Source organism: Cynocephalus volans, chromosome 1, assembly GCF_027409185.1.
Source record: "Cynocephalus volans isolate mCynVol1 chromosome 1, mCynVol1.pri, whole genome shotgun sequence".
Classification (NCBI taxonomy): Eukaryota; Metazoa; Chordata; class Mammalia; order Dermoptera; family Cynocephalidae; genus Cynocephalus; species Cynocephalus volans.
Genome location: NC_084460.1, coordinates 120,658,569 through 120,683,429, shown reverse-complemented (window position 1 = coordinate 120,683,429; position 24,861 = coordinate 120,658,569). Strand labels below are relative to the sequence as shown.

Here is a 24,861-nt window from a genome sequence, read left to right as displayed (position 1 = left end):
AGAGTGAGGCATGGCATTTCCTTGCAAAATTTTATTGCTTCTTACCCAAAAGGTTATATATATTTGTGTTAATTTTTTTCTTTTTTTTTCATCGAAAGCCTGTCCATTACTCAGTGGGACCGAGGCTCCCAGTCTGGCATCCTTCTGGTGTTGGACTGGCCCCAGGAACCTAACGAGTCTCTGGCACCATGAGAACACGATGTGGTGACTTCCATCTTCAGCCAGTCTTCCTGCAGACACACCCTGGGATTCCTCCAGAACCCCCAGGGCTGGGGACAGATGGGGGGTTGTCCAAGTACAGTGACTTGTTTGTGTCAGTTGTGTTTAGAATGACCTGTTCACTTACAACTTTTTTTAATACAAAAGTATTATTCAATCTATTTTCTGAAAAATAAATGGAATGTTGATCCTCATGTGTGCATAAACTATAAAAACTCCATTCCATCTCTCTCCTGCCTGGACCCTACCTCTTCCTTTCTATTTGTCATCCATCCATCCATTTAGGAGGCATTTATTGAGGACAGGTTATATTCCTGGCATGGTGCTAGCCACAGGACAAGGCTTTCTAGATAGAACAGTAAACCATGCAGCTTTGCCCCCAGCTCTTGTAGAACTTAAATATTTTCTCTATTCATATTGGACTGTAAATTTGCTAAATGTACCAGTGGAGGTGGAAGTGAGAATTTATTTGAGCAGATGTGTGTCAACAGTTGTTTTTTAAAAAAATACGCCTGTTTGAGCCATCATAAAAAGCTATCTTTTCAAAATATTATATGGGGCATGAACTACACTAATTTCTTTTTTCAGTAACTACTGATGATTAATTCCACCTCTCTGCTCTTTGTATTTTATCCCAGCTCCCATTTTGAGCTTCCGTCATTGAGGGACTTCACCAGCTCACTGACTGCTCTCTTCTCTTGAAGGACTGAATATAAAGTCACGTGCAGGGGGCTCGTTCTGCTTCATCTGATTCCTGTGGCCCCTTGGCGTTAACTGAGGAATACATCCTGAAACCCTAACAATCCCAAATTTATTAATAGGCAATGGCTCAATAGCCCCTAGGTTTTCTCCCACATCATATTTCCACAGATACATGAGTTTTCTAATACTCACCTCACTCCACAAATTGAACAACTCAACTTCCAGTCAGGTTTTATCTCTCAATTGACAGCCATTCTCCATTAAGAGACAAAGTTTGCTTCACTTCCTGAGAGGAAGCATTGTGTCCATGATGGGGACATAATGGGATGTGTCCTCTGGGACAGTCAGGCTGGGCTGGCTGTGGGTGCTGAGTGGCTGACTAGGCTCACTCACCAGCCACGAGTGCTGCCCCTTGCCGATCTCCCCAGGCACAGCTTGTGTCATGGGCTTTCAAAGTCCCTCTTGAGTATATGAAACCATGACTATTAAATCAGGAACGATTAGACTTTACTCTGTGGAATTCCCCATCTTTAACAAAGATACTTTTGGGATATTTTTCCAACTTAGTTTGCACTTATTTTGCTAATTAGCAAGTTCCAGGGCTCCTAAGGTACTTGGTCTTTTTGATCTATGATAAATATCTGTTTTCTGGATGGTATACAAGTTTATTTTGAAACATTTATTTAATCTATTTAATTTCATCCCTACTAATACTGTTCTTTACACAATTCCTTTCTCTATAACTGAATAATATTGTGTTGGGAAAATGGAACAATATGGTCAGGCTCCCCTTGCCTCAGGGCCGGATAGGGGCAGTTCCCTAAACATTGTGTGTGTGTGGGTGGAGTGAGTGCACCCACACAGGGCCACTTTGGCTGGTGTTTACTGCCTCGGGTGCCTGCTGGGCACGGCCATGTTTTTCCAGACCTGCAGCTTCCAAGGACTACGTGGCTGGTTACCTAGCTCATAGACCTGCGTGAAGGGGTCTGGTGACCCAGCCTGGCGTGTGAAGGTTTGTGACCCAGTCTGTGAACAGGCTTGAGGGGTCTGGGAGCTCCAGACCCAGCCCTAGCTCAACCATTGGCCCAGTCGGTGCAGGATTACTGGCAGGTAAAAGAGCCGCAACAACTGGCGTGGTCGCCTAGCTTTATAATTGGCATCACGAACAGGATTAAGAGCTAGACAATTGGCGCTGTGAGGATTCCAGGCCTTAGCCGTACCTTAGCAGTAGCCAGACATATTGGGATTGACTATTTTGACTTTTCCTATCCAATTAAACATGATGAATTCATTGGGGGAAAATGTGTCCCCAAAATAAATGTTTCTATCTTTAAGGGTATCCCCATAGGAAATGTGGGGGGGAGTTAAATTTAATAAGCACCTACTATGTGCCAAGTATTACACTTTCATAGGTTATGTCAGAGCCACCACAGTGTACTAAAGATTTTTAAGAAACCATAACATTACTGACACTGACTCCCAAGAGCTAGCAAAAAATTCCTCTAGGATGGGGATAAAAAGTAAAAAGAAACTTAGAGAAACTGTGGGTGGGAAAACCAAATGATTAGAAATAGATCAGAGAAGATATGGGAAACCCAAAAAGAAACAGATTAACTGACCAGCTGCAGCTCAGAAGAAAGGAATTTAGGGCAGCCTGCAGCCATTGAAGATCACTGTTCTGGCAGGAAGTGCGAGAGAGAGAGAGAGAGAGAGAGACAGAGAGAGACAGAGAGAGACAGAGAGAGAGAGACACACAGAGAGAGAGAGAGAGAAAAGCAAGTGTCAAGGGGAGCATGTCTGATAGTAAGACAGACAGAAACGCCCAGGAAAGCTCTCAGGTGGGCTGACCCACAACAGAGACCATAGCTAAGATGTAAAGCTGAGTTGCATGGTTTACTAAAACCACATCAGGGTGGTAGGCTGTGTCAAGTGACCAAGTAAAGAGACTCTGCACTCATATCTCCCAAACTCTATGGTCTGGGCCTGCCCATTCTCCAGGGACCATTAGCAAACTCATCTGCGGCCCAGCTTACTGCCTGTGCACAGTACCTGCTACTGCAGTGGAGTCAGACCCAAGGAGGGACCTGGGAGAGCAGGAAAGCAGAAGCACTTTGGGGGAAAAGGCTGTGTGGTCCCTTGGGAGGTGTTAGTGGGGGCAGCAGAACACCAGGGTGCGTGCCATGGCTGGTTCCGTCACTGCGCATCTGCTTGCTGCACTAGCCCCTGCTTGCTGCACTATCCCCTGCTTGCTTCTGAGAACCAAGAATGGTAGCTTTTCTTCCTTTATAGCCTTTACAGCCTTTACAATTGCCCATTCTTGGAAAGTCTCGTCCTCTCCACTAAAAACGAAATCTCCACCTCTCATCCTAGCGTGTGCATAATTACATTCCCACATATTATTGCCAGGCCTGGGTTAGCAGGTGCCCCCACCTGGCTAAGTGCTTGCCTACCTGTCTCCCTGTCTGGGAAACAGGTGCCATTCCAAAGAAACTTCCCCTCTATTCACGAGTCTGTTATTAGGTGTGGAATTTCCACCCACACAGGCTCTAACTGGTGTCTCTGGAGATGTTTTCACCCTATCACTGTTTGTGGCCTCCCTTGGATACAAGGCTGCCTGTCCTCCCACATACCCATTCTGAGCTTTCCCTGCAATGCAGGGAACAGAGAGGAGAGAAGAGCCCCAGCCCAGGGGATAATTTGCCTCGCTTCATCAGATCAGAGTCTCTAATGATTGACAGGACCCTTGTGAGGGAATCCTCTAGAAGGAACCAGCTTCAGCAACAGGCTGAGTTGGCCAGCCACTGGCAAGCTGTGGGCAAGCAACAAGCAGTTCCTCTGGTCAAATGCACTTCAGCTGCCCCCTGAGGCCTTCGAGTCCTCTAATGCAGCCGAGCTTTTCATTCCACGAGAGAAAAGGCCTGTAGGAGATTAAACTCCAGCCAGAAGAGTGCACACACATATAAATAAAGAATATAGATTCCTTCCCTGACAGCAAACTTTGATACCTGGGGGTCTGAGACCTTGGGCCCTGGAAGGGGGGTGTCAGCTCTCTCACTACCTGAACTGTTCCTCCTTTCAAAGCCTGTTTTCACACTAAGGTCTAGACCCCTGAAAACAAATACCACTTTTGCATGGTTGTCTAGGTACCTTAAAAAGAAACCCATTCTAACATGAAAACTAAGCCAAATGTTTCTCTAAAAAAGTAACTTCACAGTTTCCTGCACTAGGCTGCCCCAAGCACTGGCCCTCCATGAAGATCAGCAAGGCTACTTTGCAAAGCCTCACAACAAGGGAAAATGGTACTCTCTCTTAAAATATAAGCGGCAATACTCAGGAATTAACAGTAAGAAAAACTCCCTAACCAACTACAGTTCTCTGAAAAATAATGGGATTCTCAGGGTCCGCTTTTCCTCCAGGAATTTAGGAAAGGTAGGAGTTTTGGGGGATTTCCACAAATATATCTGACAATCTTAATCTTGCAGGTTCTAGTGATGCCAAATAAATGTCCTTGGTGTTGCATGACCTCCAGCCTGCTAATGGAGGCTATGGAACGTGAGGAATTTGCTAATCTTCTCCCGGCAGGGAGAAACAAAGATGTTGCAGCCAAATCAACCTGGAGAGTCTGAGATTGTGGGGAAAGCCAGAAGGGTCAGGGTCCTCAGGAACAAGGCAGGCTCCTGCCCTGGCTCTGGCTCCCGCTGTCTGCCTCCGCCTGCCCGCCCCCTCCTCTGACCGCCAGCCTCCTCCTCAGTTGCTTCTTGTGAGCAGCGCTTTCTGTTCATGGTAGAACATGAAGCTATAGGCAAAAATGAAGGGCTTGTGTAGCTGGGAATTTGGGGTGACTAGATCTTTCTGTTTTTGTCCTGATTTTCGACACGAAGAAATGTCCTAATTATCTATCACCTGCATTTGTGTGCCTCTCTGGGTATTGTTGCCTGTTTCTAGGGCTCCATAAGCAGAACCTGTGCCTTTTCCATTATTTCTGGTCCCATAATACTTCAGCCCTGGGCTCAAGACAAGATGGATTCCCAGACAGGACTGCAAAGGGGAGGCAGCTGCTGGCTGATAGGAACACATAAGTGACCCCAAAGGACAGAGTCCTTGGGCGGCACAGGACACACCCACCTTTTCAGCTATCAGGAAGTCATAGCGCAGGGCCTCTCGGGTACAGATGGCGCCAAGCAGGAAGGTGAAGATGATGTACAGAAACCACCTGCAAAACCCAAGAGCACAGCAGAGCTGCCCCCGGCTTGCCCAACCCCATCCTGACCCCACCCCATTCAACCTCTGGTTTCCTGTGGGAACCTGTTGCAAAATTAAAAAGAAAGGCCAGTCATAAAGCCTCCCCAGCTGGCCTGCAAGGGCACTTTTTATACTATTTCTCCTCTAGCATATTCCTTACAAATAAAAAAAGTAATCTTTTTTTGTCTATTATATTAAAGAAGAAAAACGCACAAAGGGTGGTAGCAGTGGGAAAGTGGGGGCCCGAGTGGCCTCGATTGCCAGGATTCAGGCCAGGGCTGACCTGCAGCCCCATACCCCCACTTCCCCCAGCAGAAGAACAGGTCGGTGATCCTTCAGGCCTCGAAGTCCTGCTGGTCTTTGGATCACAGATGATAGAGAGGGAAGCCAAGTGTAAAAAGGCAGAGCAGTGGCCTGGCTCTGTTCCCAAGATGCCCCGTAACCTTGAACAAGTCACATGATCCCTGCTGTGTCCTCATTCCCATCTGGGCAGTGAGTGGATGGGCCAAAGGTTCCTCCAGGGACCTCCCAGCTGGGACTAGAAACAAGACAGGGTTCTCATACAGAACCCTCTATTCTCTTTCCTTCCCAATTCTCAACTCTTTTTGTGTTGTCTTCATTTTCTTCCCAGTGCTATTGCCTTATTTTGTACAAAACAGCTTGGGGCCAGGTGCCTGGCTGGTAGCAATGGTGCCATTGCAATAAGCTAAGAGCAAACTTAGTGTTTGTAAAATAGATATATTAATATTTTTAAATACCATGGTTAAAATAATACAAGCACTTTTAACTTCTCAAGTCATCATCATGTCTATGATCTCATGGCCTCTTCACACTGAAGAAGCAGAGAAGCTTCTTCCAGCGGTACAGAGAGAAAAACAGAAGATACCAGAAGATCAGAAACAGACTAAGGCCACCCAGCCTGCTAGTGTGAGCAGCACAGTGTGAACTAGAACCAAGAAGCTGGACAGCCTTGGGGGAGATACAGGAGGGGCTAGCTGGGAGAAGAAAGATAGCCAGTGTCTGTGCCTTTACACTTAGTATCTCCCCCACCGTCTATGAGGCACACACATTATCATCATCCTCATTTTACAGAAAAGGAAATGGAGGCTCAGAGAGTCCAAAGTCAAATAGCCAATCAGTGGCAGAGCTGGGAGGCAAACCCTAATCTGTCTGATTGCAAAACTCTCCATCTTTATGCTCCCTCCAATGACCCTGGAAACTCAGTGGTTAAAAAATCCCCAAGTTCAAAATTGGGGGTGGGGGAGAGGAAGGGGAGGGAAAGAAAGGATTTGATCTGTGGTCTGCTAATGACACTCCTCCTCGGCAGCATTCCCAGGAAGAGGGTATGAAAGGGCAATGTCTGAACCCACCAGACGTGAATTTTCCAGCCCACCGAGTCTTAAAGGAGGACAGGAACATGAAGCAGATCAGTCACAGTCAGGGCACTCTCAGAACAATAGGGCCATCCCCTCTTTTGCCTGCAGTTTTCTCTCCCGCTCTCCCGCACTGAATGCCGTGAGGGGAACTTACGAGATGCCAACAGCTGCTAGTGAGCCCAGGGGGATGCTGGCAGCAGGCTCCCTGAGGTCGCCCCCCATGTTGAAGCCGGCCATGACTCCTGAAAGACACCCAGATGGGGGACGGGGTGACGCAGCATGCTCCACGAATCACCTTCCCAAGGCCTGCCCCTTCCCCTCTCTGGGCCCTCTCCTGGAAGCTATCCCACATCAAGCCTTCCCATCTGCAGCTCTACAAACAGGCCCGTTCTCAATTTCCCCTGGCAACTGGGAGGCATCTGCGTGGACCTGAAAGGGACCTTTGTGGGTTGGATGATGATTGGGAGGAAAGCGCTACCAGCTACAAAAGCCCAGTGAGGGAGGCGTCTTGCAAGCCACACCAAGATCCTGCTACTGCATGCTGAGCTCTGCCTTCCCAGCTGGGACAATGATACCCTGAGGCTCGGCATCAGCAAAGGGCCAGGCAGCCTCCGGCAGCAGATTTCCTCGCCTCTGCTGCATACTGAGTGCACTGGGCTTTCCGGTGTCCTTGGGTTCAGGTGCCACCCACAAAGCTCCAGAGCTACCACAGGGCTCTAAACAAACTCCATAATACAGTCCTGATGTTACCAACACTGAGTCACAAGCTCCTCATCATCCCTTCCACTTCCAAGATCACTGATGAAAACGAATTAGTGTGTGATGGTGAGGAGGGGGGTGCTGTCTTGCCATACAGACACATCTATGAGAGCAGCAAGACAATGTGTTCTGAACATCGAACCAGGGTCCACCCACAAGTACTCTAACAACTGGCCAGAAAGCCTCACAGAGGGGTGCATCTCCAATGTGCCTTGAAAGAGGGATTTGAATGGGCTGAGGGATAGGAATGGACCTAACACCATCGTGATAGATTTATGAACACTTTCAACCTGATGGGGCCTATACTAACTGTGTTTATATATATATATATATATATATATATATATATATATATATATATATATATATATATATATATATATATATATATATATATATATATATTTGTGTGTGTGTGTGACCGGTAAGGGGATCGCAACCCTTGGCTTGGTGTCGCCCGAACCGCGCTCAGCCAGTGAGTGCACTGGCCATTCTTATATAGGATCCGAACCCGCGGCAGTGCCGCTGCGCTCCCAAGCGCTGCACTCACCCAAGTGCGCCACGGGGCCGGCCCCTAACTGCATTTTTTAAATTTTGTTTAACACTCACAACAACCACATCAGGAAAGTAGAATTATTTCCTCATTTTATAGAAAAGTGCTCAAAGAGGTTAATAATTAAAACCGCTTAAGGTCACACACTTAGCAACTGGCATAACTAGGATTCAACCCTGGTCTGTCTGGCTCTGAAAATTATGTTCTTTAATGCCTCTGCTATAATGCTTCAGGGAGTGCAAGTGGAGTGAAAGCTTTGGAACAGAAAGTGAAAGTGGGGCTATTTCAAAGAGACCCCTGAATGTTGGACCAAGAATGAGGCCTGAATATACTTTGACTCAGGAACTCCATTACTAGGATTTTATCCAAAGTAAATAGTCAAGGAGATGAGTAAAGATTTAGCCCAAATTGTTTATAAATGCTTGTTTATAGGAGTGAAAATTAGAAACAACCTAATGTCTAAAAGCAAAGGATTGACTAAATAAATGATAATATATCTTTCAATAAATACCAGGTCTCCAATATTGTCAGGGATGTGCTGTGACATGTAAAGATATCTAAAAGCTATTGTTCAGTTTTAAGAGGCATATTAGAAAACAGAACATATGGTTTGATCCCATTGTTGTAAAAAAACAGATAGACAGATGTGTAGAAAAAAGAACTAGAACATGTTTTAAAATGTTAACAACGTTATTTCTGGGTGATGTAAGAACAGATCTTTTTTATTTGACTGTTTATATTTTCTCAATTTTCTACAGTGATCATTTTGAAATGTGGGATAAGTAATTTTTAAAGAGTTTTTTTAAATTTAAAATGACCTGTAAGGCACATTTTCTTTCCTCTCACCCCCTTCCGCAAGATCCTATTAAAAGGGCTTTAAAGGCGGAAAATAAATAAATGCCTATAAGCAAAGAGTATTTGGGAGGGGGGACCCTAAGTTGATGAAGGTTTCCACAAATGTCAGGAACATAGAAAATGGAGAAAATGACACAGAGTGAAAGGTATAGAAAGGGAAGCCTTGGAATGCTTCTCTAGAGGATCTTAATACACTATTTGAGGAAAACCAGGCCTGCTGGTGTGGGGATTTGCACCCCAAATGAAGATCTGCTCAAGAATCAGCCTCACTCACAAGTGTGTGGCAGTCACCCTTCCTGGGAGGGAAGGGCCTCAGCAGGGAAACAGACCTAAAAGCACCGCAGCAGGGGCAGTCCACACTAGTGACCAAGGATCACCAGATGACCAGAAACAAATAAACAAACACATGCATAAGTAGAAATGAAACAACCAGGCTGGAAAAAACATAAATCAGGACACAGAAGAAAACACTAATCAGTTGCTCCAGATACATCCAAGAGGAATATTCTATCTGTAAAACAAGAGATGCTATGAAAAAAAAAAATACAAGAACAAGAAAGAACTTTGGGAAAATAAAAATATGATCACTAAAATTGAAAATGCAATACACATGAAAGACAAAGTTAAGTAAATATCCCAGCATTTAAAACAGAAAGATAAAGGGGTACAAAATTTAAGTGAAACAGAGGAGAAATCTTGGAGTTACAACATCCAACCAAGAGGGGATCTGGAAAGAGAGAACAGAAAAAATAAAAGAAAATAAACAGATAGATAATGGAAATCAATTTCCCCAAACTAAAGAAGACACAGTTTTCAGATTAAAATATCACACCAAAAAAATCTAGCACAAATAATAATAATAATAATAATAATAAAATCCATACATAAATGCATCATTATACAATTTCAGGAGAAATCCTGTATGCCTCCAAAGATAAAAACTGAACACTTACAAAGGAACAAAAATTAGAATGGCATCAGACTTCTCATCAGCAACAATGAATGAATGTCAGAAAACAATGGAGCACAGAGGCAATTAAAAATTTTGAATTTAAAAACTCTGAGGGGAAAAATATTTTGAGACTAGAATTTTAGTCAGTTACTAATTAAGCAAAAGTAAAGTTAAGTAGGCAAAAGCTCAGAAAATTTACCTCCCCATACTGTTTCTGAGGAAGATACTACAGTACATACTCCAGCAAAAGGAAGATGTAACCACAAAGGAGGAAAACGCGAGACTCAGAACAAAGTCGTGATAACTCAGGAATGAAGTGAAAGCCCACAACAACAGTTGTACAGCAGAGAAACCAGCAGGGATTGAAACTGAAGGATGGAGGCCCCGAGAGGGATGCCTCTGGATAGGAAATGGATTCAACACAATGGACAGTATGATTAACAAACTGAATGATTCTAAGGATATGCTGACTGTACATTTGGCAACCAAGAAAAAAGAAAGGTATTGAAACTCAAGGAAAAGTCACCAAGAAAATCAAGGTCTAAATATGAAGAAAACTAAAATGTGACATGAGCTTAAACAACTAAATAAAGGTAAGAAAAAGGAACCCATTTGACCGTAATACTAGGAACATTCTTCCCTAAATAGCACAAGGACATCAGAATCACAGTGAAGGAAACGGAATTCTAGCCCACTACTTTGCTCTTCAGCGAACAACAGCTACATAGTCCTAGTCGTGTACACGTTTCTTTTCTAACTTCTAAAATCGACCTATAGGCCAAGCACAGAGGATATAACTATAGTTACGAAACAATACCAATATTATCTACTTTGACAACTTAAAAGTAAGGCGATGCCTAACTGATATTAGGAAGTGAAAAGAGGGAAGAGAAGTAGAGGGAAGAAAAAAAGCACTAACATTTTCGTCATGGTAATGTGCAAAACAGAAACCCAAGTCCCACCATCTTTCACTCAGGCCCAGCTGGAATATTACAGGCTTCAATCTGTTCAATAAGAAAACTTGAAAGGTGATTCAGGCAATCAATGCCTTTTGAGCCATTAAATTTTTTAGGTAGATGAAGAAAAGGCGAGCAAATACTTATATACCAGTTGCAATTAATTTTAAGTAAACTCTATACTGATTCCGTATCTTTTTACCATAAACTTAAGTTTCTAAGGGTTTGCTAAGGAGAACAAAGAAATTTCCATTAACGTGAAACAGTTCGACTTCATTTCTCCAAAAACTTAAGACAAAAAATGCTTTTTAATAGGTGCATGTGTGTATGTGGGGGGGAGAAACTGTGTTTATACACTTAAGTTGAAACTACATTTTTCATGGGATTTTGCTCATTCACCTGCTAATAATCAACTTGTTATCAACTAATAATCAAGCTCTCCCGATACTGCGCTAAGAACTCAAATGTAAACGGGTTATGGAGACCCCCTTAAAATTAGGACAATAACTAAAGCATTCCTTGTAAAAATATTTTACATATTAAAAAAACATGGTTCTAATATAATAATCTTGAAACACAACATAATCTCAGTTTCCCACACCAACAGTAAGGAGTGAAGGGATATAGCCTAAAATTGATAAAATAACAGAGATTTAAGCATACTACTTAAAGTTATCAAGGCAATCAACAAAAGAAAAAAAATAAAAATATAACTATCGAAAACTGGGAATGGATAGGGGAGTATGTAAGTAAGCTAAACTCTCATATTTCTTGGCATGGAGTCAATAGATAACGTATGACTTTGATTAATCAAGTTATAGGCATAGAAAAATGAATTAAAACCTCAAAACAAACAAACAAAAACAACAAAAAAAAGTTATAGGCATAAGCATATCACTTGGTGATACACAGTTAGCTCCCAAAGTATTAAAAATGATTAAAAGTAGTTGCCCCTATGGAAGGGTATTTGTGATGGTGGGGGAGGGGTGAGAGACAATTGCTTTGTGTTACAAGCTCCTCTGTACTATTTTACTTTTTACCATGTGCAGGTCTTATCTGGATCAAAAAAAGAATGCCCAGGACCTGCTTTGCTCCCATTAGTCCTCCTGGGACCAACTCCTGTTGCTACAGCTCTGCTCAAGGGCCGGGGCCCTGCTCCTTACTGCCAGAACAATCTGATGCCAAGGGCATTCCTGGCTGCATCTCCATGTTTACCAGAATCCTAGACTCTAGCTCCATCCATTAATGCCACCTCTTCCTGGACTTCACAAATCCTGACTCTCTGCCAAGGTTCCCACCTGCACCAGGTTTACTGGGTGCTGTGCCTCCCCTGCCAGGCCACATTGCCTCCCATCCTCTGCCCCCAAACCCCTGGCAAATTTTGTCCATTCACTCAGTCTTGTGAGATTACATACTGCTCTTTATTCCTTGCCAGTTTAGTACGTCCTATAGTTTGTCATGTCTTTTGAATACCTTCCTTCAGGTCATTTACAAAAGCAAATGCAAGAAGACCCATGAGGACGCCATGGCTATGTGCTTCTGCCGAGGAAAGTGACTGATCCATCCTAATTACTTCCTGCTTTCAAACAGTCTCTGTATCCATAACAAATGCCCTTTCCTCCTCCCCCACATCCTTTACCGAGGTCCTCCTAGTGGACCTGGTGTGGAGTACACTGGGATCCTGGTCAGTGGGAGGAGAAAGGACTGACCCCGACACAGGCCACCCTCAGGAATGAGCCAGACCCAGATAGGGCTAGGAGGCTGGCTTTTGAGATAAAGCAGAAAAGTCAGAAAGTGTATAGTCAGTATCACAGACACTGAAGGGCCAGAGACTAGGAGATAAAGGCACCTCATACTCAACCAGAAGCCTGATGGGCAGCATGGGTGCTGTGTTTCCACTGGTGAAGTACACACTTGTTGGATGGGCTTGCACATCGTGGCTGTCACTTCCAGAATTTTACCCTGTGTTAGTACACAATTCTTGGGCAGATGTTCTCTAGGTGTGGTGAATTATAAATGTCTTACTTGCCAGTTAGAGCTAGAAAAATTATTTTGATTTAGGTTTTTTTCACCCATCAAGTGTTATAGAGATCCTCTAGTTTGCTTTCTTTCTGCTTCTGGTGCAAATTAAAAATATTATTGTGAATGTTAGAGCTAGATATAGGGTTTGTGCAGTTGAACAGATACTATTTTCCAGAATATTAGTGTCCAGATGTTTTACAAATAATACACAAAAAGAAAGTTCCACAATTGAAAAAAAGGTAGGAAAAAAACCTTGATTAAATACGATTAGAGAGGTTTTTACTGCTGGATTTACAGTGCCTATAAATATGCTAATATTCTCGGTCTACCTCTAAGAAGGGAAATACAGCACACAGTGTTTCCCAAAACTGATTTGACATTGAACACATTTTTTAAGTGAAATATTTTGTTCGTCATCAGAGTTCCACAAAACACAATTTGGGAAACGCTAAGTATCCATTTCGTAATTACCTTACACTTTTCATGGCAGCCTTCCTAAAACTGTTCAAAATGGCTATTTCGAGTCAGCGATTCCTACAGCTGGAAGGTGTCCTAGAGATCATCTACTCCAACCTTTTATTTTACAGATGAGGATACAGGCTCAAAAGGGGAAGTGGTTTTGCTTGAATTTTTGAGCTAATTGCTAGCAGAAGCAGCACTAATCATCAAGTTTTCTCGTTCCAAGTTAGTGTCTTTCCACCACATCATACAGCCTCTCCATTTCTTTCTAACACCCATGCTTTTCTTAGACTTCTCTTCCTAAAACAGAATAGCTGCATGATTAATTTGGGGTTACATCCCCCATAGGAAGGCTGAACTTATCAGTTATAATCGGCATGACGTATTGATTTACCCACAGGTACTTCTGTCACCAGCTCCGAATCACTATTCTGTGACATCTCCTTTCCTGTGGGTTTTAAACTGCCAGTTCCAGGAAGCAGTTAACTGGTGTACCACTAAACACATTTTTTCTCCCTGTATCAAGATGATGGTATGGTCTGCACCTCGTTACCATGTGACATGAGTACACAGCTTCCTTACTTCCTTTCCACTTATAGCTTAATTGTTTCTAGGCTTCCTATTTTCTATCTTGCTTGAGCTCATAAACTTATTATTTTTCTTTTTTATTAAAGTAGAGTATACATGTACTAAAGTGCCCAAATTTTATCTACTGCCTTTTGTTGTTGAAAAGAAAGGAACCTATTATTATTTGGAGGCAATGTAGCTCTGAGTCGTAGTTTCATCATCTGCAAATGGGGATAATACAATTTAACTTGTAGAGCTGTGGTAAAGTTAGAATGAACATTTATAAGGCACCTATCATAGTGCCTGGCACCTAGTAGGTGCTAAATAAATGTCCACCTAGGAAAGATGCGCTCCACTCCTTACTCAGAAATCCCTTCGGTTCCCAAAGATTCTGGTCCCTCTTGTTACTTTCTTCCTGATTTCCAAACCACACTCCTTTTCCACACCTGGCTTATTGGTTTGTCTGTTTAGCTGTTCTGTAGAAATCTTTCATCCCCTCTTTGATCTATTCTTGGAGGCAGAACTTCTCAGTCCCCCACTCTCTCAATGCTTTAGAGACTCTGTTGGTATAGACAATGTATCTTAGTCCATTTTCTGCTACTTCAACAGAATACCACAGATTGGGTAAATTATAAACAATACATGCTTATTTGGCTCACAGCTCTAGAGGATGGGAGGTCCAAGATCAAGGAGATACATCTGGTGAGGGCCTTCTTGCTGCATCACAACATGGCAGAAGGGCAAGCTAGCACACACGAGACAGAGAGGGGAAATCGGGCCAAACTTGCCTGTGTAACAAACCCTGTCTCTCTATAACTAACCCACTCCCAAGATAACGGCACCAATCCACTCATGAGGACAGAGCTCTCATAACCTAATCACTTCTTTTTTATTTTTATTTTGTTGATATACATTGTGGTTGATTATTGTTGCCCCTTACCAAAACCTCCCTCCCTCCTTCCCCCTCCTCCCTCCCCCCCACCAATTTCCCCTCTGTTTGCTTGTCGTATCAACTTCAAGTAATTGTAGTTGTTATATCTTCTTCCCCCCCCCCCGGTTTTTTTTTTTTTTTTTTTGTGTGTGTGTGTGTGTGTGTGTGTGTGTGTGTGTGTGTGTGAATTTACATATTAATTTTTAGCTCCCACTAATAAGTGAGAACATGTGGTATTTCTCTTTCTGTGCCTGACTCGTTTCACTTAATATAATTCTCTCAAGGTCCATTCATGTTGTTGCAAATGGCAGTATTTCATTCGTTTTTATAGCTGAGTAGTATTCCGTTGGGTAGATGTACCACATTTTCTGTATCCACTCATCCGATGATGGACATTTGGGCTGGTTCCAACTCTTGGCTATTGCAAAGAGTGCTGCGATGAACATTGGGGAACAGGTATACCTTCGACTTGATGATTTCCATTCCTCTGGGTATATTCCCAGCAGTGGGATAGCTGGGTCATATGGTAGATCTATCTGCAATTGTTTGAGGAACCTCCATACCATTTTCCATAGAGGCTGCACCATTTTGCAGTCCTACCAACAATGTATGAGAGTTCTTTTTTCTCCGCAACCTCGCCAGCATTTATCGTTCAGAGTCTTTTGGATTTTAGCCATCCTAACTGGGGTTAGATGGTATCTCAGTATGGTTTTGATTTGCATTTCCCAGATGCTCAGTGATGTTGAGCATTTTTTCATATGTCTGTTGGCCATTTGTATATCTTCCTTAGAAAAAGCCTACTTAGCTCTTTTGCCCATTTTTTAATTGGGTTGCTTATTTTTTTCTTGTAAAGTTGTTTGAGTTGCTTATATATTCTGGATATTAATCCTTTGTCAGATGTATATTTTGCAAATATTTTCTCCCACTCTGTTGGTTGCCTTTTAACTCTGTTAATTGTTTCTTTTGCTGTGCAGAAGCTTTTTAGTTTGATATAATCCCATTTGTTTATTTTTCCTTTGGTTGCCCGTGCTTTTGGGGTCGTATTCATTAAGTCTTTGTCCAGTCCTATTTCCTGAAGTGTTTCTCCTATGTTTTCTTTAAGAATTTTTATTGTTTCAGGGTGTATATTTAAATCCTTAATCCATTTTGAGTTGATTTTAGTATATGGTGAGAGGTATGGGTCTAGTTTCATTCTCCTGCATATGGATATCCAGTTATCCCAGCACCATTTGCTGAAGAGGCAGTCCCTTCCCCAGTGCATAGGCTTGGTGCCTTTGTCAAAGATCAGATGGCAGTAAGTGTGTGGGTTGATTTCTGGATTCTCTATTCTACTCCATTGATCGGTGTGTCTGTTTTTATGCCAGTACCATACTGTTTTGGTTATTATAGCTTTGTAGTATAGCTTAAAGTCAGGTAGTGTTATGCCTCCAGCTTTATTTTTTTTTGCTCAGCATTGCTTTGGCTACGTGTGGTCTTTTATTATTCCATATAAATGTCTGGGTAGTTCTTTCCATTTCTGAGAAAAATGTCTTTGGAATTTTGATGGGGATTGCACTGAATTTGTATATCACTTTGGGTAGTATGGACATTTTCACTATGTTGATTCTTCCAATCCAAGAGCACTGGATATCTTTCCATCTTCTTGTATCCTCTCTAATTTCTCTCAGCAGTGATAACCTAATCACTTCTTAAAGGCCCCACCTCCCAATGCAATCACAATGGCAATTAAATTTCAACATGAGTTTTGGCAGGGACTCATGACCATAGCACAGTGTCAAATAACGGGACTTTCAAATGCCAGGACTCAAGCAAGATTTGTCGGCTTCTGGGTGGGGGGCAGCTCCAGACATCAAGTGTCCTCTCCACCAGCATTCTCTCTGAAGTCTGTGGGAAGCAATGGGGTTCATCACTTACCATTTGGGTGACCTTAGGGAAATAACTTCTCTGTGTCTTTATTTCCTCATCTGTAAAGTGGCTTAATAATAGAAACCATGGAAGGATCCAGGCTCTGTGGGGCCTGAAACTTTTTAAAAATACAAAATTATGAATATGAAATTAGAAACAGGGCTTTGGAAGGTGCTCACACAAGGGAGGGACCTCGAAAACCAGGCTTCACTAGCTCCATGGCAGACCTGCATCTGATGGAACCAGTGAAGTTGTCAGGAAGTTTAGATGAAAGACCATGCATAAAGTGCTCAGCACAGTGCCTGAAATAATAGGCTACTGCAATGATAATAGGCATTATAGATATTTATAGTAATTTTGATAAAATTATAAGCTCTATAAATAAGATTACAGAAATAAGCATGTATAATAATTATAAAGCTTCTTTCTTTTCCCTCGTTCCAGCTCACAAGTCCATCAGAATAAAGTGGAGTGAGCCCCATCTTCAGGTTGTCCTTACTTGGGCCTCTCTATTCCTTAAACCTGGGACCCCTTTCTTTCACCCACAAGACACACAGCTTGTTTGGAGACCTAGGGGATGGCCTGGGAGGGGAGGAAAGAGGATGTGGGCTGGAGTCAGCAGTAATGGTCTGGGTAGGGCCTGGTGAGTGACCTCAGGGCATCCTGATCCAGGACAGGGGGCAATCAGGGCTGAGAGTCCTGGAAACAGCCAGCCCATCTGAGGGGTCCAGCAGACCTCCAGAGCTTCCCAGGGTGTGTGTGTGAGCAGGGAGGGGGAGTCAGGCCCAGGGAGGTCAAAGGACATCACAGAAATAGCAGGGCTCTTGACAAGGAAGGTGACTGTGGACACTCTGGTAAACACTTGGTTTCCCACCACATTTTTTATGCTGGGTGTGGCCAACCACAGGCCCATGTGTTTACTGTGGCCAAAGAGGCCCTTATCCCTTCCAGTAAGAGCTTGGGATTTGGGGACAAGGGTTATATGACTTCACATGACTGGTATTATTTTCAGTGAATTTCCATTCTCTAGTTCCTCCATGAATTGTGGTCCTGGATCCCTGGAGTAGCTGCACTTGTATGGGTGTGTGTGTGAAAACCCTGCAGGGAGATATGTTTGTTTTTCAGGGAAAGTTTGGTGTGTAGCTTGGAGAAGGAAAGTGCTTTAAAAAACAAAGCAAATGCAGTATCTGCTCCAAGGCCCGCCCTCATCCCCACCCTGCAGCCACCATGACAGGGTGCAGTAGAGGGGGGCAGCGAGGACACGAGGACGTGCTTCATAAATCCAGAACCCTGAAACTTACTCCTCAGCTGCTCTTCCCTGGAAGTTGCCTGCCCTTGGATAAAATATCTGAAGTAACTTACACCTCTGATGGGAGCTTGTGGTGGGTGTGGGGACAGAAGTGTGTGTTCCTCAAAACTCCTCTCCCCTCTCCACAGCCTGGAGGCTCTCTTGTTCCAGAAGGGGATGGCGTTGGAGGGAGCCCCAGCCATGACTCACTCAGAGCTAATCCTTGGCAAATCTATCACCATGGAAACTGCCAATCATCCATGCTTTTCATAGCTTAACCGAACATCTGCCAGGGGAAGCAAGTAACACAAATCATTCATCCTGCCTCCTGTGTTTACATTTGGGCCCTGGTAAACAGAGAGAGAACCAGGGGAGGGCAACCCTCCACAGCAGGATGGTAGCCAACTGGGTCACTGATTAGTTGTGTGACCTTTATCAAGTCCTTCATCAGCTCCTCTGTGCCCCTCCTTTGTCAGTTGTAAAATAAAGGATCAGATCAGTGATTCTCGACCTGGTTGGGCTGAGTGGGAGGGACAGGAGAGCACGTCCCCTAAGAGGGGTGGGGTCAAGAAGCCTGTGTAGTTGACAATCAACTCAATATTATAATTTTGTATTTGTAATATTACAAAATAATATTTTTATCATTTAAACCACAGAAAATAAATCTTGACTAATATTCTTAGGTAGCTATCTTTCTCAAAGGACGCCCCTCCCTGGTCCAGAATTTCCAGTGTCTATGAGGTTTTTAGTATAATTATCAAAATGGAATATGGATTAAAAAGACCAGCAGCTGAGACTCACTGGACTAGCTGATCTCCAATGCTAATCCAGCTCAAACTCTACGCTAGTGGGTGGCTTCTTCAAGAGTCAGGTGGCAGCTAATTCCTGTTTGAGGGGAAAGTACTGGAGGGGAGGCTCACCATACCCACCCCCCCACTCAGACCAGGCCTCCCCCCATTACTAGACCGGGGGCCTGGAGAGGCAAAGGAGGGGAGCTGTGGGAGCAGTGCAGTGGGGGTCGGGGGGCATTTCAGGGACCACGTTACTGAGACAGCCTGCTGGGTGCCTGAGGACACCCTGAGACAGCTCCCTCTGGAGTGCTGCCAGCCAAAGGTGTGACTGCTAATCTGGCATCTCAGCCCAGGAGCCTTCACATGGAGGGGACTCATGTCAGGCCCCCAGGATGCTTGGACAGGAAGCTGCTTGAACTTGTACTCAATTTGTGCGGAGGAGCGGTGGGGGGGCTGAAAACTTTTCACTCAGATGTTACCTTCTACTTTTATTCCCTTTTCCCCTTTCCCTTTCTGTCCATTCAAGAGGAAGCTGACCTATATTTTACTGACCTGGGTGGTAGATGTGGCAGAGAGGAAGCAGAATTTGCCTGCACGCTGTTTCGGCTTTTGTTTCTCAAAAGCCTAGGTCCTTAAGAGACTTAAGAGGATCAAGGAAGTAGAAAAGCAACAGAATGGCTGGGGAAAGCATGGGACAAGAACAGAAATTACCATGTAGTTTTCAGGGCCCAGTACAAAAAAAATACAGGATCCCTTGTTCAAAATTTATTGAGAATTTTTGCAAGGTCAATCATTAAACCACCCTTCTCAGCGTGGGGCCCAGTGTGAATGCATAGGTCACACACCCATGAAGCTGGCCCTGGGCAGGAGTGTCCCCCACATTCAAATAGAAGATTGGCCCTGGAGTTGGGGGCAGGGAGAGGGAGGCCCACAGGTTCTAGCGCAATGAGGACCTGGGATTCACTCTCTGGTAGCACTGGTGGGGATCCATCAAGATCCCAGAAAGGATAAGGTTCCTAGGCTCAGCAGATTTCTGGTCCCCCAAAGTGGCTCAGAGGCAGCATAAACATGAAGAGCCCTGCAGACAGGACCATGGGAGGGCCTGCCTCTGTATACAGATGAGGAATAGCCAAAAACTCCCTAACATGCCTTGGTACAGTGCAATACCCTAAGACCCTGGAACTGGTGCTCAGCATTGCAGGCCAGGTGGAGGTATCTTGAATGACTGATGTTAGCTTTAAGTCGTCCTGGCAGAATAAAGGCTTAGAGTCAGAAATTGACTCTCTTTTCACTTTATAAAAATAAAAGAGATGCACTACTTTTGAGAAATCTGGATTCAAGAACCAGGATTCTATCTGCCACTAGTGAGCCATAGTACCAGGTTCATTCCCATGGCCACACCTCGAGGGGGGTCAGGTAGGAGGCTGTTGCAATGATCAAAGTGAGAGACGAAGCTTGGACCACACTGGTTCAGTGATACAGACAAAAAGAAGGAGAGAGAATTCAGTAATATTTAGGAGGCAAAATTGACAGGACTTGGAGGATACTGGGAAAAAAGAGGGACTTATCATGAATAACTCCCCATTACTGGCACGAGCAGTCAGCTGTGTAGAGGTGCCATTTACTGAGATCAGGAATACAGGAGAAGAACCAGTTGAAGGGTGGGCGAGATGGATTTGGTTCTGAACTTGTTGGGTCTGAGATACCCAAGAGACGCTGTCACGTAGGCAACAGAATATATGGTGGGAAGCCTAGAGGAGGAGTCTGGGCTAGACATGTAAATCTGGGAGTCATCAGCTTTTTGGGTGGTCATTGAACAGTGGGAGTGGATGAGATTCCAAGGAAAACAGCAGAGGGCTTGGGCATAGCCTGAAGAAGCCCAACATTTAGTGGGCAGGCAGAAGAGGATGAGCCATAAAGGCAAGTCAGAGAGTGGCCGCGAGACAAGGAGGCTGCAGGACCATGAAAGGCCAGAGAAAAGCGAGAAGACGTGCAGTTCTGCTGAGAGGCCAGATGAAGTGAGACACTGAAAATGCCCATCGAATCCAGCAACGGGGGAAGAACCATTTCACTGGAGAGACAGTCTTAGAATTCCAGAAGAAGAGGGCGGAGGAGTCGAGCAGGGGACAGAGAGCCATCCTGCTCTGGCTGTGAAGAGGAGAAGGGGGGACCGAGGAAAGGTGATTAAAGATGATTAAAGCTGTTCATATTTTTTGGTCTTAACGGCTTCACTGAGGTATAACTAACATACGACAAGCCGTACATGTTTACAAGTGTAAGTAACTAACAGCTTGAAAAGCTTTGACCCATGAGTATACCTGCGAAACCATCGCCACATCAGGAATATATTTCTCATCCCCCACAATTACCTCCTGCCCCTTAGTAATCCCTCCCTCTTGCTCCCTTCGCCCCCATTCCCAGGCGTCCCCTGATCTGCTTTCTGTCACCAGAGCCTGCATTTCCTAGAATGTTATATAGACGGAGTTTCACAGTCACACATTTTTTAGAAGAGCACTCCCCCTTTGTCTGACTTCTTCCACTCAGCACGGTGATTCTGAGATGCATCTATACTGCTGTATATACCGACAGTTCATTTGCTTTCATTGCTCAGTGGTTTTCTACCACGGGGCGGTACCGTGATCTGTTTATCCCCTCGCCTGCTGATGAACATTCAAACCGTGTCTAGTTTGGGACTACCACAAATTCAGCTTCTTTGAACTTTCATGTACACGTCTTTACAAGAACACATGCTTCTGTTTCTCTGCAGTAGATAAGTGGGAGCTGAATGGCTGGGTGTGTGTCTAATTTTTTTAAAACTGCCAAACTTTTTTCCAAAGCGGTTTCACCGTTTTACTTCCCATCGGTAGTGTTTGAGAGAACCAGTTTCTCCACATCCCTGTCAACACTTGCATGGACAATCTTTTTAGTCTTAGACATTCTAGCTGCTTCTCTTTCTTTTTCTGCCCCGATCCTGTCTGGGGAGAGGATAAAGAGTAAGGAAGTGGCCGTGTATAGAAGGCAGAGGGGAAGAGGAGGAAGGCAAGGAGACGACAGCGGACACACTCCAGGTCATCAGCACTACCTTGATCAAGAGTGAAATGCTTTGCTTAGTCTGCACCCTGGGGACAAGCCCAGTGCCTAGCAAATGTTATAACCTAAGGATCATATGGTCAACACGTTAGCTCACTGCCTTGCAGGCCAGGGTTCTATAGGAACCTCAGTTTGGGAAGGCTCCTCCACGGCCACTGCAGAGTGGGAAAGTGAGGGAGGGAAGGGTAAGGAGATTCATTCATTTTCACATGGGATTCTGGTTTGGCCCACACCCAGTACAGCATGAAAAGAGAGAACATAGCATTTCTCTGCCCCCTGAGAAAAGCTGCAAGGGTGGAGGTAGGGGGCAGGGGAGTTCCTAGAGCCAGTAAGCAGCACTCATTCCAGCGCGAGGGGAGCGCTTGTCCTCCTGCTGAGGAATCTGTCCTGTTCAGCCCTAAGAGAAATATGTCCCCTCTACTAATTGGGCCAACAGTCATCAATATATAAGTATGTGGTAAGGAGGACTGACTCATGTCGGGAGCCTTCAGGAATTATGAACTATAAACTCTCTATTAAAATAATAGATCTTTAGGTCACGAGTCAAACCCTAAGGCCATCTCCAAAGTCAAATATATATCCTAAGAGCACATGCAGGCCAATTATGATACTGAATTTTGGGAACCAGCCATTTATACCCCTCATGCTAGCGAGAAAAAGAACCCAAATTACAATACCTGTAGCCGCTGGGAAGAACACGCCAAAGACAGTGAAAAAAGACTCCCCGGGGCTGTAATCTGGCAGAGCGTTGTTCTGTAGCAGTTCCGGTGAATATCCAATAAAACCATGCTCTGAAATAATACAAAGCAGAGCAAAATGAGCCAAGTGATAAGCTATAGCACAGACTTCCCTAGATGACAGTACTATTTGATATAACTATTAAAAGGTAGAGGGTGTGTGTGTGGGTGTGTATGTGTGTGTGAGAGAGAGACAGAGAGACAGAGAGAGAGAGAGACAGAGAGAGAGAGAGACAGAGAGAGAGAGAGACAGGAGTCCTGACAGAACCACCCTCCTTCCCACTTCTAGGGCTTGACTTTCGTGTAGCCACAGCTGTAGATACAACAGATGAAATGACCTGCAGGAGATCGGTGGGGGCCTCTGGGGAGGGGAGCATTTTCATTTTTTGCTCTACAGACTTCAGTATAACTGAAATATCTTTCAATGAGCACATATTTATGTGTTTGCTTTTCATTAAAAAAATTAACGGATGTTGCCAGTTACTTCCTTGCCCCAAAACTTCCATGGGTCCCATGTTCTAGTTACAGAACAAAGTCCAGACTCCTTAAGATGAATATCAAAGCTCCCCACAACCAGCCCACCATATTCTATTCAACCCTTGCTTTCTCCCCTCCCCAACAGTCACTTCCCAAGAACACCACTAATACTCATCCCTGTGCCTTCGCTCAGGCTGGGTCCCTGCCTTCCAGACCCTTCCCCCACACTGGCGAGCATCAACACTGTGCTCATTCATCAAGCCAGCTCAAACGTTGCTTCCTTTGGGCTTTACAACCACTCCCCAATCAGAAACTATTACCCTCTGCTAACTGCTCTCGGTACTATGACTGACCATACTAGGTCTCTCCTCAACTAGATTCCTAGAGGCAAAAATCCAGTCTGACACATCTCTGTCCCCCAGAGGCAAGCACTGCACCGGCACACAGTAGGTAGGTTGCAAATGTGAGTCACGCTGAAAAGAATCTTCCTCTTAGATTGGCATATCTCGTTCCCAGGCTTTCACAGTTTGACTTGTTCACAGGCTACTTTATACCAGGAACATCTCAGACCTGATTTCTTCAACGCATTTTAAACATCAACTTTAACAAAGTTTTCAGATGCTTTTAATCCTACAGGCACTTGGCTGCTTTGCTGAAGGAGGTCACCTTGAATAGAGTCTGTGGACATGCTAGTGGGCTGTGGAATTTGAAGACAAGTACAAGTATTCTTGGGCTCGGAAACACCAGGATATTCAGACTCTGCTTCTGAATCTCATCTCTGAGAATAAGTTGGCTTATTCCTGTTAACTACAGTCCAAGAGAAGCTGATCCCTGCTCCTTTTCCCTTGACACCTGCAATCACGTAGGATGGGTTTCCAGCCAGCACTACACAGCTGACCCCTAGGTCTGTGGTGACAGAATCTCCTATGAGCCTCGTCCTCCACCCACCTTAGAGCTGAACTTCCACCTGAGTCTGCATCCCCCAAACACAGCTCCTGCTACACTTGTGAATCCAGTGAGGTCGCCCGTGCATCTCACAGCTTCCAAGATTCATAACTTCATAGGAAAAATATTTCTCAAAAAAATAATAAAATGAAAGCTCAGTGAAGCACAAGGGACCCTTGGGAGTCCAGTCAGGACTTACACTGATTGCCAGTTGCTTTCTTTTGCCTGAACACAGAATTTGTTCTGGCACATTAAATCCCAAGTACTGCGCAACATTTCTGAATGGTTTGGCGTCTTTGCAGCTGGCCCTCCCCTCATTAACAAAAAAGCAGTAATAGCTAAGTTAACTTTAGCTTATCCGCTGGCTGACCTCACTGACTAGTCTTTGTGAGGAGAAAACCAGCCCAGCCTGCCTTGGAACTGAGCTCAGCGACCTGGAATGATGCACAGGTCTGAAAGCAGATCTGGGTGGAGGGCTGGGCGCTGTGCAGGACACAGACACTTCATCGGGCACATCATCTGGACAGTCCCTAGGGAGGCCCTGACACAGGGAAGGATGAGGTCACCACCAGGCCTCAGTGGCTTTGCCCTGGTCGGCCTGAAGGTTCAGAGGAATTTCAGGCCCAATAGATGCATCTCTGGGAAGCATTTTTTCTACCTCCATCCCCCAACAAGATCCACAGGCTGAGGGAATGAGTCGCTTGGCTCCCACATGGGTCAGGGGAGGTGGCCTACCTCAGTTGCCCTCCTCTGCAGGGCCCATGAGAAATGCAGCCCTGACACACTCACAAGCACACACTCACGCTCACCTGCAGCTGGCCCGGCTGGACCCAAGCCCAGTCCTGAACCTTTCTCAAGACAATGATCTTAACTTTGAAGAGAACTCTGTGGACGAAGATATTTGTCAATGCTTTATCTATAATAATGTAAAATTGGAGGAGAGTCTAAATGTCTAACTAAGGGGGACTGAGATATTTAAAATGTTTATAAAGAACTTTTAGTACCATAACAAACTACATTCTATATCACATATGT

General features: G+C 44.4%; 1 protein-coding gene across 1 annotated transcript in view; it reads right to left on the bottom strand.

Annotated features, from left to right (window-relative positions):
• SLC12A8 (solute carrier family 12 member 8) overlaps positions 1 to 24,861 on the bottom strand; it is a 146,760-nt gene that overhangs the window by 31,520 nt on the left and 90,379 nt on the right. The window contains exons 5-7 of the mRNA XM_063108737.1: positions 22,345 to 22,458; positions 6,694 to 6,781; positions 5,047 to 5,134 (exon numbers count right to left, since the gene is read on the bottom strand). Of these exons, the coding sequence (XP_062964807.1) occupies positions 5,047 to 5,134; positions 6,694 to 6,781; positions 22,345 to 22,458 (290 nt within the window). The remainder of the gene's footprint in view (positions 1 to 5,046; positions 5,135 to 6,693; positions 6,782 to 22,344; positions 22,459 to 24,861) is intronic.